The 15,000-nt window shown below is 42.0% G+C and overlaps 1 protein-coding gene and 1 non-coding gene across 2 annotated transcripts in view; one reads left to right on the plus strand and one right to left on the minus strand.

The window, feature by feature from the left end:
• LOC145393784 (heparan sulfate glucosamine 3-O-sulfotransferase 6-like) overlaps positions 1 to 11,057 on the plus strand; it is a 44,772-nt gene extending 33,715 nt beyond the window's left edge. The window contains exons 5-6 of the mRNA XM_080267832.1: positions 2,358 to 2,565; positions 10,791 to 11,057. Of these exons, the coding sequence (XP_080123958.1) occupies positions 2,358 to 2,565; positions 10,791 to 11,024 (442 nt within the window). The 3' untranslated portion in view covers positions 11,025 to 11,057. The remainder of the gene's footprint in view (positions 1 to 2,357; positions 2,566 to 10,790) is intronic.
• Positions 11,058 to 14,963: 3,906 nt separating this feature from the next.
• Positions 14,964 to 15,000, minus strand: part of LOC145393935 (5S ribosomal RNA) — a 119-nt gene continuing 82 nt past the window's right edge. The window contains exon 1 of the ribosomal RNA XR_013896286.1: positions 14,964 to 15,000. This exon is cut by the window's right edge and continues 82 nt beyond it. This is a non-coding gene — a ribosomal RNA (5S ribosomal RNA).

Raw genomic sequence — 15,000 nt, forward strand, 5'->3', positions numbered from 1 at the left:
TGACGTTAGAAGGATCACAGAGGAGAGGGAAGAGGAAGGAAAAGAACGGGAGGGAAGAGAGGGGAAGGAAGAGGGAATGTGGAGGAAGAGAGAATGGAGAGAAGATAAGGAGGAAGGAAAGGCGAGAAAGGAGGTAAGGAAGGTGAGAAAAGCAAGAGGTGAGGACACAGAAGGGAGAAGGAAGAGAAAGGAGGGAAGGAAAGGGAAGATATTATGCACTAAAAAAGCAGGGAAGAGGAGGGAAAGAAAAGGAAGAGAGAGAGAGAGAGAGAGAGAGAGAGAGAGAGAGAGAGAGAGAAAGGAAAATGAAAAAAAAAAAAAAGAGAGGGAAGGCTGGAGGAGGCACAGAAGAGGAAAGAAGAGGGGAGGAAGAGGACACAGGGGAGAATGTGTTAGTGAGGCGATAAAAATGAAAGTGAGGGAAACAAGGGGCAAGAGAAGAGGAAAGAGTGGAGAGAGAGAGAGAGAGAGAGAGAGAGAGAGAGAGGGGGGGGGAAGAGCAAGAGCGTGAGGTATCTAACGAAAACAAAGACAGAGAAATGCAAACACTCACGACAGAAGAACCTGCGAAGGAGGGAAGGAAGCAAAAAAGGAAGGAAGGAAGGAGGGAAGGAGAAAAGGAGAAGAAAGGAAAGAGAGAAAAGGAGAAGAGAAAGAGAGAAAATGAGAAGGACGGAAATAGAAAAAAAGTTAAGGAAGAGAAGGAGAGGAGAGGAGAGGAGAGGAACAGAGAAGAGAGGAGAGAAGAACAGAGAAGAGGAGAAGAGAGGAGAAGAGAGGAGAAGAGAGGAGAGGAGAGGAGAGAGGAGAAATGATTAGAGAAGAGGAAATTGAGATAGATTAGTAGACTGATAAACTGATAACTAGGTTGATATATATATATATATATATATATATATATAAGGAGAGAGAGAGAGAGAGAGAGAGATTAAGGTAAGTAGTGGAAGGAGGCACAAAGAAAGACAGAGACATGAAGACAGTGTGTTATTAAAGGGTTGGTGATGAATGAGTTATGTGCTTGTGTGATGAACAAAAATGCATACGCACATTCATATATACACACGTACATATACACATACATACATAGAAGCATACATATATTCATACGTACATATAAACATACATACACACATACATATATACATACATACATACGTTAAAACATAGATAAATACACTCAAGCACATACACATACATTCACACATACAGAACATATATACACACATACATATATACATACATACATACGTTAAAACATTCATAAATACACTCACGCACATACACATACATTCACACATACAGAACATATATGCACACATAAAGCTGCATATACACACACATACCTACATAATACATACACAATCACGCAGATAATGTACAATATACAGCACATATACTGAACCAATAACTACCACACATCCACATATGTAAGCACACATATAGCATATATGCACACACAGACACAAACGCACATACAAACTACATATTCACACACCATTCCTCTCTCTCTCTCTCTCTCTCTGTTGCCCAGGTGTTTATGTATGTATGTATGTCTGTGTATGTATGTATGTAGGAAGCTATCTACCTCTGTCTGTCTATGCATGTATGGATTGATGGCTGGATGGATGTATTTATCTGTCTATGTATGTAAGTATCCATCTGTCCATTAAATCATTCAGTCTCTCTCTCTCTCTCTCTCTCTCTCTCTCTGCCGTAAGGTTAGCAAGATTACGAGAGGGACGCTAAGCCACCGTCACACAAGATAGGGCCACATTATAGCCACTGCCAGGGTCACACCAGATTGAGCTGTATCAGGTAAATAATATATCAGACACAGATATACTAGAGCAGTATTCCAGCCTGTATGGCAGTTACACCAGAAGCACCAATAGTACACTGCAAAATACCGCAATACCACACCACAGCACCTTACCACACCCCTAGATATCTGACTTCTGCACATCGTTTCCTTCCACTATAATAGTCAAAATAATTTGCGGTGGTATTATGTGGAAGGTGGCTGCAGTAAGCACAGGTGGCTGAAGTATGCACAGGAGGCGGCGTGCGTTGGATGTGTTGGTATTGGTGGGGCGTGTTCGGGACCGTCCAACTGGGAGTGGGGGCCAATACACCCACGACATCTTACCCCCAACACAATTCATCCTTTTCTTTAATAGCCCAGTAAAAGTAGGCTGGTAAAATTACTAGAGATATATACAGCACCCCGGCTATTCCTTCTGCCCCTCCATCAGGCACAAAATACCACAACATCACACACGGCCACAAGCTGTCACCCTCTACAGTAACATCGTTCTCTCTTCTATAGTAAAGCTTAATATTTCCTCATCTTGCTGCAGTAAACACAAGTGGCGTCGTGCGTTCGATGAGCTGGCGTTCGTGAGGGCGTCCCCAGGCCTGGTCAACTCGGAGTGGGGGCCAATCAGCGGGGGTTTGTACGCCAGACACCTACAGCGATGGCTGGACTACTTCCCCAGGTCCGCCATACACGTCGTCAGTGGAGAGAATCTTATACGGGACCCAGCCGCTGAGCTCTGCAAAGTGCAAGTGAGTTTTTGGCTTAATTTCAGTGACTTGCAGTATTTTTGAGTGAGTATGGGTATATTTGGTTAAGTGTGATTTGGTCTGGTTTAGTCTGAGTTACTTTGGGTAATTTTGGCTTGATCTTATGCGTCTGGGTAATATAGAGCAAGCACGGATTTAGGGGGGGGGGGCTTGGAGGGGGGAGAGTAACCACCCCTATTTTTGGCAGTCCATTTATTGCACATACTAAAAGAACAATGCTTATACCAAAATATATGCATTAAATATCTTCCTGCATCTTACAGCACTTGCACTTGCCAACATGATTGTACTCCTGTGTCTAATGCAAATGATGTGCCTTTAAATTTGATTATTTAATTGGACTTATAAGGGATTCTGCTAAGGATCGCGGCCCCCCTCCAAAGTGCTGGATCTGGCCCTCTAGGAGTTGGTTTTGATAAGTCTGTGTTGGGATGTTTAGGTCTGTGTAGATGTGTGTAAATTTACGCGAGCTTATTACATTCGCACTCACAAACCGAAAGTGTCTAGTTTATTTTGTTCAATACGCGGTCGTGTGGGTTTGTGAGGACAAAACAATTCAAAGGTATTTTACGCGACTTTAACTTAACTTCGTGGATTGGTTGAGGGTCAGTCAACAGGATGATCTATTGTATTTTAGAACAATAAGTCAATGCTCAAGGTCACAAGATTTGGTAATAATTTGACCTAGATAGGTTAATTAAAAGTTTTAATCTTATTTAGACAAAACTTGGTGGAAGGGTTGAGGGTAAGGCAAGAAGGAAGCAATTCGACTTGGGAAACAATGAGCCAAATGTCAAGGTCACAGGGCAAGGTCAAAGTTCGATCCGCGTGTCTGTGTGTGAACAAAATAACTAGAGCAGCTTTGATGCGATATGGACCAAACTTTGTGGAAGTGTTGAGGATCAGACAAGGTAATTAACTATTCTTTAGAATAATAGGTCAAAGGTAGAGGTCACACAGTAAAGTCAATTTCAGCAGATTTAATTCTATTTACACCACACTTTGTGGAATGTAAGGTGAGGGTTAAGGGACAGGATTTGGGAACAATTAGTCACAGGGCAATGTCAGCCTAAACAACTCTGATACAATTTGAACAAAACATGGTGGAAGGATTATGGATCAGGCAAGAATGGAGCAAATCGAACTTGAGGGTAAATCGAATGGTCAGTGTCATATGGTAAAATCGGATGTGACGCCATTAGACCAAGTGGGGAGATGGGTGTTGCACTGTCTGAGTGTTGTCTATAGTTTTGATATTGTTTAGTTTGGATTTAATTTGGTTAATCCTTGTCTGATTAGGTTTCGGTGACTTGGAGTTGGTTTGGTTAAGTTTTGTGGGTTGGTTTGATTTGGGTGACTTGGAGTTGGTTTCGTTAAGTTTACAAAGTACAAAGGAAACCAAACAGCAACAGACTTTATGGTCCTTTCGAGGCTGTTTGTTTCAGAGTGGGCGATGACTGCAAGATCTAACTCTACATGCTGAAGGATAAGGATAGTAAAGCAAGAAGGCTCCCCCCGCCTCCAAACCTCCAGTTAAAACTGGCAAGAAAAAGTGAGAAAAAACACCATGCAGCATGAAAGAACTGACATGGAAATTTCATAGGAAAGACTGAAAAGGAAAACCTACCTTCTATAATACATTTTCTATAAACTACCAGTATGAATAACCTGAAAGAGCAAGTAGTAAAGTAAAATTAATAATCAAACGAGTAAATAACTAATGCGTGACACTATGTATGGGTACGCTGAGTTGACGGGGCGTCTGCGGACACAGCGTGGAAATTGCACAGTGCACAGTGTGGATGTTCAGAGGTGGTGTGGCAGCCTTGCCTGACATAATTAAGGTAGGCAGCAGTCAATCAGGCCCCGGTTCCGTTCATTCCGCTGAGACTAGGAACTTTCTCATGTGGGACAAGCACACAATTCATCTCCTGAAGCAGTTACCCCTGATACTTTAAAAAAATCCCGATGGTGGCCACTCAACTAACAGGTACCCTCAGTGATCCACAGCCCATCACAGGTCTCTAAATCAGAAAATTCATTAAGTAGACTAAGCATTTACAAGGATAACTTTTATGTGTTTTCCTTTCCAATATTGGGAGCTTCCATTATTTATTGATTTATCAGATCGTATGACATCTACTTTTGCCTCCTGTGATGCTTGTTTCTTTCCCAGAAAAAACTTAGAGCATCACTAAGCAAACGACCGAGACGGGCAGAACCAATGGCACTCAAGTGTAGTCCATCATTCACAAATAGTGTTTGCTGCTCGTAAAACTGGTTCCAAGTGTCGATGAACTCAACTCCTTCCTGTAAGCAAAGTGACTTGACTCTGTTATTTATACTAAATGATCTGCTGAAGAAGGCAATCCCTGCGTTAATCCTTGGGAGCATGTCTGAAAATAAAATATGGTTAGTTTTCTCCCTATAGCGTCGAATCATCATTCTGTACTTGTCCATCAGCTCCTTTGAACAAGTTCACATGACATCATTGGTACATGTATAATTAACAAGGCTGTCATTTTACACATTCTCAAAAACGTCATTGACAGCCTCTGTTACGTCATCTACTCCTGCACCTGGAGTACAAAAACGCTTTCGTTTAAAGGGTGCCCGGCTGCAGAAGTCCACCAACTGACCACGGATGACGGAGTCCCCCAAAACCCGTGCCTCATGTGGCTCTTCCTCTACTTCTGCGAGAATCTGAAATTTGTTATACGTGATTACTGGAATGATGCTCCTTTTTCTCAGAAACCTGGCACCATTTGCACTGGCTGGAATTCATTCTGTATGGTGGGGGGACAAGTCACTACAGCAGGAGGAGGATGGTCAGCCTGGACAGTGGTTGGCCGAGCAGTGGGGGTATCCTCCACAGTATGTCCAACATTGCTGGCAATTAACTCCTCCAGCACATCAACTTTCTGGGTCAGGCTGTTAATTTTATTTCTGGCTTCGGTCAGCTTGTCTTCCAAGCTCTGACGTAGTTTGCACATCCTGCAAACAAAGGAACGGTCCATATAAAAGGATCCAGTGAAACTACCAGGCAGGCTACGCAAATAATGTTCCGCGGCATTCTGAAATTCAAAGTTACTGCGAAGACTTGTAAGAGAAACAGAATCAGCTGTTGCTGATTAGCACCTGGAAGAGATACTGGAACAGTAATCTGTTACTTTACAAAATCTTCTAGTAAAACAATTACAATTTATGTAATTGTTACAGGTGAAGGTCTCGCTGGTGGGGGTCTTGCTGTTTAAACTATACAGGAATGACTACCTTACTGGTTAGCAATGTACCTGGAGAGTATTTATCAGTAATCTTTCTCAGAGAAAGGAAAGCTAACCTTAACCTGGAATGGAGAAATAAAATTTTACTACAATTAGTCACAACACGGTTACCTGTAAAGAAATGGGAGAGATATATCACTGTGAAAATTAGTGCAAGTAGAAAGAAAAAATTGTTGGTGGGTTTGGCTTGGTTTGGGTGACCTGGGGTTGGTTTGGTTAAGTTTGGTGGGTTTGTTTGGTCTGGGTGACTAGGAGTTGGTTTGGTAAAATTTGGTGGGTTTGGTTAGGTTGGGCGACTTGGGGTTGGTTTGGTTAAGTTTGGTGGGTTTGGTTAGGTTGGGCGACTTGGGGTTGGTTTGGTTAGGTTTGGGTGAACTGGTATTGGGTGGCGTGGTGTTGGTCTGGTTAACCCTTTAGAGGTCAATGTTTTTCCCTCAGGTAAACAAAGTTGTCTTAATAATGCCTGATGGTTTTATTCAGCTTTACAGAGACCCTCGGAGTTAAGGTGTTAACCCCTTCACTACCATGACGTATTTTTTAGTTCTGTTGCTACCAGACGATTTTATTCAGAGTAGGAGAGGCTTTGTGTACTGGAGGGGTTGGATGCAGCCTTTATTAACCCCTTCACTGATAGCTGAATAAAATCGTTCAGAGGCAGCATTTGTAAACTAAACTAGTGCATTATTATGAGAGAGCGAGCGATGTTTGCTCTCAGATGAGTTTGGAAATGAGCGGCCCGGTCCGACCCGGCCTGACCAAGCATGACCCAACCTGACAGTCACTCTGAGCAGAAGCTAATAACTATACTTCTGTATGAAGTAGAGTTAAGATTTTTTCTGCATGTGATACATTCATTCAATAATTTTTCTATAACTAAAAACTCACCCATAAAGGAGTAGGAACCCTTTGGAATCTTGCGTTTTTGAGGAAGTGCTCGGCTGTGATCATTGAACACCTCAAGTACGAAATTAAAATTTAAAAAAATCCGTCGTGACAATGTTATTGTGCATCAGTTCTAGCAATTAAATATTGGCGATTCCTCCCATAATCTTATATCAGAGGGTTATTGTGATAACATGGCGCTCGCTCGCTCGTCACGCCTCACAAAGCGCACTTTACTGGTGGTAGTAGAGGGTTAAGGTTAGAACTAGGGTGGGGAATGGTTGTAAAGGTTGAGGTTGTGGGTTGGAATGAGACTGGCTGGGTTGGGATGAGATGGATGGGATCGATTCACTACGCCTGCTGTCTCCCACTCCTCCCTCCCTTCCTTCCTGCCTTCCATCCTTTGTCTCCTCTCTTTCTTCCCTCTTCTCATTTCTCCTCCCTTCCTTTCTTCTCTCTCTCTCTCTCTCTCTCTTAAAGTAAGTAAAAATCAAAATGATCATGGCTTGGATCCCCAATAAGATTTGTTGCAAGGGTGTGCAAGGGACAGCATGGTGGAATGATGAGGTGAAACGAGCTGTGGAACAAAAGAAGAAGGCATATAGTGAATGGTTAGCGAGTAGAGGTAGGAGAGAAGATGAGAGAGAGAAGAGAGAGGTATATGTGAGCAGGAGAAGGGAGGTTAAGAGACTGGTGAAGGAGAGTAAAAAGAAAGTGGATGAAGAGTTTGGGAGGAATCTGAGTGCGAAATGGAGGGAGAGTAAGAAATTGTTTTGGAAGGAGGTAAAGAAAGTAAGGCAGGGTGAAAGGGGAAATAGTAGGGGAGTAAAAGATAGGAATAATAGATTGCTGGTGGAGAAGAGAGAGAAACTGAGGAGATGGAAGGAGCACTTTGAGGATTTGTTGAATGTGGAGAGTGAGAACAGTGCGAGTATAAGTGGTTGGGGAATGGCTGGGAGAAGAAGAGATGAGAGGAGGGAGGAAGAGATCAGTAGGGTGGAAGTAGTGGAAGCGATGAAGAATATTAAGTTGGGAAAGGCCCCAGGAATTGATGAAGTGTGTGGTGAAATGCTTAGGTATGGGGGTGAGATTGTTGTGGAGTGGATATGGAAGTTGTGTAGATTGGCTTGGGAAGACGGAAGGGTTCCAGAGGACTGGAAATCAGATATAATTGTTCCTTTATACAAAGGAAAAGGAGAGAGAGAAGTATGTGGTAACTATAGGGGTATTTGCCTACTTAGTGTGACTGGTAAAATATATGGTAGAATACTCATTGATAGGGTTAGGCATATGACAGAGGAGCTAGTTGGAGAAGAACAAGGGGGATTTAGGAAGGGAAAAGGGTGTGTAGATCAGATATTTGTTCTAAGATGTTTAGTGGAGAAGTATCTAGAGAAGGGAAGGAAAGTGTATGCTGCCTTCATGGACTTGGAGAAAGCTTATGACAGAATAGATAGGCAAGGTATGTGGAAGGTATTAAGAATATATGGAGTGGAGGGGAAATTGTTGAGTGCTGTGAAGAGTATGTACGAGGGAGCTAGGGCTACGGTGCGAATGGATGGTGAGCTGAGTGAGTTCTTTGATCTCAGTGTGGGACTGAAACAGGGTTGTGTGATGTCTCCATGGCTGTTTAATATATACATGGATGGGGTTGTAAAGGAGGTGCAGGGTAGGGCAGTGGATGTGGGGGTGGCTATAATGAATGAGGGTGAGATTTGGAAGCTTCCGGTGTTGCTGTTTGCTGATGATACATTGCTGTTGAGTGAAGATGAATGGGAGTTGCATGGTTTGGTGAATGAATCTGGGACAGTGTGTAGGAGGAGGAATCTGAAAGTTAATGTAAACAAAAGTAAAGTTATGGTGTTTGAGAGGAATGAAGTCACAGAGTGTGCAGTGAGGTTGGATGGTGAGGATATGGGTAGTGTGATGAGTAAGGATGGAACTTTGGGGGATGAAGTGCAGGAAAGGGTACAGCAGGGAAGGAAGATTGTTGGTACACTGAGAGCAGTGATGAGAAATAGGGAGGTGAGTATGGAAGTTAAGAAGTCACTGCATGATAGTATTGTGATCCCTACCCTGACGTATGGAAGCGAGGCATGGACCTTACAAGAGGGGAACAAGTCAAGAGTGAGAGCAGTGGAAATGAGTTACTTGAGAGGAGCATGTGGGGTGACGTGGAGGGTCAGGTTGACGAATGAAGAAGTGAAGGAACGTTGTGGGGTGGATGTGGATGTGGTTGAGAAGATTAGGAGAAATACACTGAGGTGATTTGGACATGTGGAGAGAATGGAGAATGAAAGACTGACTAAGAGGGTGTATGTGGGTGAGGTGGGGGGAGGGAGAGGGAGAGGTAGATCGAGGATGAGGTGGAGGGATGGAGTTGAGAGGTATATGAGGGAGGGGGGGTGAGTTGGGGAGAGGGTAGTCAAATGGTGGGTGAAAGAGCGACTTGGAGGCGTTTTGTCTGCGGCCACCCTTTGCGGGATTAGGGCGTCGGGCTATAGATAGATAGATAGTGATCCCAGGCCGTCCAGCTCAACCAGTTCATTGCAGCCCCATTGACGAGAACTTGGCTTGGGTCTCTCTCTCTTTCTTTCTCTCTCTCTCTCTCTCTCTCTCTCTCTCTCTCTCTCTCTCTCTCTCTCTCTTGTGTAGCAGCATTGACATTTTTGTTTTCTGTCTGTCTGTCTGTCAAGCTGGGGTCTACAAGGAATGTTTATCTATCCGTTTATCTGAGGTTTCCCAGGAAATATGTGTAAAAATTCAGGTGGTTTTTCCCGGGCAAATTGATAAAGTTATATGAGATACATTTTGATCCGTTATGGAGGTACAGTTACTGATGATGTTATGGTGAACCAGCAGTAAGCGTCAAATATGCGTTGATGATGATGTTATGGTGAACCAGCAGTAAGCGTCAAATATGCGTTGATGATGATGTTATGGTGAACCAGCAGTATGCGTCAAATATGCGTTGATGATGATGTTATGGTGAACCAGCAATAAGCGTCAAATATGCGTTGATGATGATGTTATGGTGAACCAGCAATAAGCGTCAAATATGCGTTGATAAACACTGTATTGCGTGTGTGCAGTGATATGGTGAGTGTTTGATGGGGATGGATGGCAGCCTGATTACACACGTGCTGGAGGCTTGTACGTTATTGGCGGGGCTAACTTAAATAATCATTGCTAACTTTATGTGTCCGAATGTCAGTCCGTCTGTCTGTCTGCCACTATATATAAATTTATCCACGCTAAATTAACCTCCTGTCGGGAGAAGTAAATCCAAAATGGCAGTTGAAACAACCCCGGCAACAACTGTCACCCTTGTCTGTAAACAGCCAGGTGTGCGAGTGCACGTGTGTGCATTTGTATGTGTATGGATTTGTACACAAATCTGACATTTTTGTCCTTCTGCTTATCCACCAAGGTAAGAGACAGATGTTGCCATCACTTGTGCCATATTGGTTTCCTTCTGACACACGGTATTCCAATACCACAGTAATTAAAACACTGTTCTTTCTTTTAACAGGAATTCCTTGGCCTAGGCAGGGTAATCACAGGAAAAACACTTCTTCATTGTCAACAAAGGGTTTCGATACCTGGTAAAGAGAGAGAAGAGTTGGCAACTGCACTGCCTAAGGTCATCTTAGTCATAGAAAACACTTCTTCAATAAATTCATGTAAATCTATTGGTCTATCCATTTATCTGTCCATCTATCCATGAATGACACAAACTAACACACTACCATTTCTCAACAGGTATTCTCTAAAGCATACAGTCACTGCAGAAAAGCCCTAATATACTATCCGCCCTCCAATTTATGTATTCATATTCCTCATGTAAAGATTTATGTTTCAGATTCAAAACTAACACTCTGTCATCTTCCAACAGGAACTCCCTGGGCTGTGCAATGTAGTCGCAGAAAAGCACATCTGATAAATTGACTATCCACCAATCTATGTATTCAAATTCCTTATGAATATAAACTGGTATGTATGTTTCCATTTCAAAACCAATTCTCCACCATCTCTCAATAGGAATTCCTTGGGCTTCGCAAGGTAATCACAGAGAAGCACTTTTTCTTCAACGTAACCAAGGGGTTTCCGTGTCTGGTAAAGAGAGAGAAGACGGGCCGGCCACACTGCCTAGGGTCATCGAAGGGTCGATCCCACCCACCAGTCTCACAGGCCACACTCAACACCCTCAGGGACTTCTACAGGCCATTCAATTTTAAATTCTACAAGATGGTCGGACAGAACTTTCGGTGGTAGTGATTGGAAGCTCTGAGATAGTGATGAAGGTGTTTCGAGAGAGAAATGCCTTCAAAGGCTTCTAGAAAATGGTATAAATGATTCAAAAGCCACGAAAGACTCCTATATGTGATTGAATTTTAAGTTCTGCAAGATGGTGGGGCAGAACTTTAGGGGGCAGTGATTTGACGAGGATAACGAGAGAGGTTTGAAGTTATAACATGACTAATATTTTGTTGGTTATGTAACGCTACCAAAAACTTCTACAGGTCCTTTTAAGTTCTGCAAGATTTTGGGACACAATTTAAGGTGGCAGTGAATCAAAGCTCTGAGACGGTGATAAAATGTGTTTTAATTCAGTAATGCCTTCAAAAACTCCTACAAGATGGTGTTAGTAATACGTAAGCCATCACAGACTTCTACATGTGATTCAGTTTTAAGTCCTACAAGATGGTCGGACAGAACTTTCAGTGGTAGTGATGCATGGCTACAAGAATTGGCTTGAGGTCGTATTCCAAGTTTCTCTGAAGATTTCGTAACACCTCTTTCTAAGTAACTTATTCTCTGCATAACACTTCGGTATCCACTTGTATGATATTGGTGCAGACTAAGGCCCATACACGTGTCGGTTAAGGAAGCTCTCAAACACGTCTTCCTAAGTGATTTACTTTGCTTATTACTCCTTACTATTCTCTTCTGTGCTACTTAAATCATTCCAGTTCCACCATATCCAGCATAAATAACATACAAATCGATATTAAGTTGCTGAGTCCAAAAATAAATCGCTATGGAGGAGGTGCTAGAGATCTTCCTTAACCGACGAGAATACGGACCTGTCATTAATGAAACGATATAAACAACACAACATACAATGCTAAGGTGTAATATGCTTAATAAATTCATAAGGAAGGGGTGCTTAGACGACTCCTACGCCACTTGGATTACAGCCTTAAGTTTTATCAATAACATAATGCCACCAAAGACTTCTACATGCATATAATTATCAAGTTTTACAATAGCATGTTGGAAGAGACTATTACAAGAGACTATGAGTATTTTAAGAAAGATGTTGAGTATAAAAGACATGGTGAAAGATTGTACAGATGATAAATGCCACCAAGGAACTTCTACAAGGAAAAAAAGTGACTGGAGGTGTTTAGATCTTGTAATGGTAACAAAGACTTCTGAAGGTCTTAAGTAATAAGGTCTGGAAAAGGTGGTGTACATTGAAGAAGCTGTTAAAGGGGTTGGGATTGTGTAATGCAACTAAATACTCTTACATTCTCTTCTGCATCAAGTTGTATATGATGGAGGGCACTGGTTCAAGGCTTCAAAAAATGGTTTGGTGCTTCGAACGTATAATGAGACCAAGGACTTCTTCAAGCATATCAGTTTCAAGTCTATCAGTTGATCAGTACTCGAGTTTATTAGTTTATCAGTACACGAAGGTGAGCCAGAACTTTTTATGGTAAATGTTTGACGTGGCTGAAGATTTTCCTCTGTTCATCTTGTCAAAAAAATAATACTAGTTCAGATTCACACAAGTCAGATGGAGGTTATACATATAATACCACTGAAGGCTTCCTATACATACCTTTTATGCTTAAGTTCTCCAAGATAGTGGGTGAGAACTTTATGTGTTGGTAACTGGAGCCTCTAAGAAGTGAAAAATGTTTTTAGATAAAGTAACGAGTACCTTTTCAGGCATATCAGCTTTAAGTTCAACAAGATGGTAGGTCAGAACATTGAGGTCAGAACATTAAGAAGCAGTAATAGTGCTCTGATTATGAAATGAAATCAAAGAATCCTTTATGTGCTTAATTTTCAAGTTTCTCAAGGAGATGGTTGCGATTTGCATCTCCAAAAGTGGCCACCAGTGACAGAAAGTTGAAATCCCCAAGATGCAAATTAAGTGTGGCTGCCATGGTGGCCTACACGGAGAACAACGACTACCAGTGAACAGGAAGAGAGGCGGCAGAACAGCTTGTGGATATATGAGTACCCAAAAGATAATCACATAACAGAGTAGTTGAGTCACATAGAGGCGATGTCTAAGCTTGAGTATGGAAGCCTTGATGGTCTAGTGGACTAAGAATGGTTATCGGGGAAACAAAATGTCACAGTAATGCACAACTACAGGAGCCAGACTGGTAGGAAATGGTTCGAGTCCCAGAGAAAAAATATGTGGTGAACAACTCGAATATGAAACAGGTGACTTGGGGTTTTATATGTCGTGTAATACCACCAGGGGGATTGGCCAAGTATCCTGCTTTTTAAGTGTTGTGGACCATGGAAGCCTAACCTCTGGCACCTACACCTAGAAGAGATTAACATGGGATTTTTTGATTTTTCATAGTTACTGGGATGCTTTCTTCAATCCCTTCACTGCGAGGATCTTCGTATGCTGAATAAACTTGTATGTAGCTTGCAAGAATAAAATAAAAGAAAGTTAAAAAAATACAAAGGACTGGATTACTGAATTTTAGTCTAAGCCTCTCCTCAAGTGGATTAACATTTCGGCAACAAGACTAAGTAAACCCTCTATATAACGAACTCCGTTTAACGAATTTAAACGTTAACAAAGTTTAACCCAACAAAACAATACAGTACGACATTGGATCTAACGAACTATGGGTGATATTTAAATCAAGACGACAGTCATAATCGGACTTAACAAATTCTTCTGATATAGCGTCACACAGTAAATCCAATTAGTTCGTTATATAGAGGGTTCACATGTCAAAGACCGCGGCTATACTGAAGCGGCAAATTTTAATTTATGTAAGCGGAAGTTGATCCTCGCTTTATTTTTATATGCAGTATGTACATACATAATGGTGTTTATTTATTTTATTTTTTTACTGGATGTGCTTTTCTCCGTGCAATGAAACCAGGCTGCCAGTGCTCAACGGACGTAAAAGTAGCGGCTTAACTACATGTGACGTGCTCAGACTGAAGGCACTGGCTCCAGTGAAGTAATTTTTTAGCTTCTTGCTGTTGCTGCCACACGGGGTTATTCCAGCCAACGCTCTATCAGTGAAGGGGTTAATGAAGGCTTTATCTAACCCCTCCAGGACCAAAAGTCTCTCCTCAGCTGAATAAAATCATCTGGACAGCAAGAATGAACTAAAAATGGGTCATTGGATTCAAGTGCTTACATATGTGTGCTGACATGTGTGTGATTTGCCCTGGTCAATATCAGGACTAAATGGGTGAACTCTGGGATATCATAACTCAGAGAGGAACGCGTAGGAGAGAGAGAGAGAGAGAGAGAGAGAGAGAGAGAGAGAGAGAGAGAGAGAGAGAGAGAGAGAGAGAGAGACGGAAATGACGAAAAGAGAACTTAACAAAAAGGAGAAAGCTAGAGGGAGAATGAGAGAAATAAAATTGAGGAAGAGAGAAAAAGAGGGTAAAGAATGGAAGGAACCAGAGAAGAGGTACAAAGAGAGAAATGAGGGAGGGAAAGAAGAAAGGCAGAGGAGAAAAGGAAGAGAAAAGAAGGCAAAAAGAAATAGGAAAACAAAGTGCCAAAAAACAAGGTAGTGGTAGCGTGTTGGTTGTGGCCTGAAAATGATGCGACAAGAAAAGGAAGAAAAAAAAGAAAAACATAAGAGGAAAACATGGATATAAAAAGAAACCGAAAAGAAATGAGAAGAAAATGAGGTGTTTTGAGTGAGAATAAAATGATTGTAGGAGAGAGTGAGGAGGGTAATAATAAAAATAAAGAACATGTAATGAATAAAACAAGCACAACAGAACTATGCAGCACCATAACACTGATACTCAAAGGCTTACAGCAAACGATAATAATGCCATAGTAGTAGTAGTAGTAGTAGTAATCCATCCATCCATCCATTGCCAGACGCCATGTATCCCAAATGGGGTGGCCAAGGGCTTAGAGTTAATTGTTTTACAGGGAGGGGCACTAATCCTCCACCAACCCCACTTGACACGTAGGGATGCCAACAGCATCTGGTGTTCCCAGGCGGTCACCCAT

Source organism: Coenobita brevimanus, chromosome 25 (genome assembly GCF_032717465.1).
Source record: "Coenobita brevimanus isolate Jiangsu-jjx chromosome 25, ASM3271746v2, whole genome shotgun sequence".
Classification (NCBI taxonomy): Eukaryota; Metazoa; Arthropoda; class Malacostraca; order Decapoda; family Coenobitidae; genus Coenobita; species Coenobita brevimanus.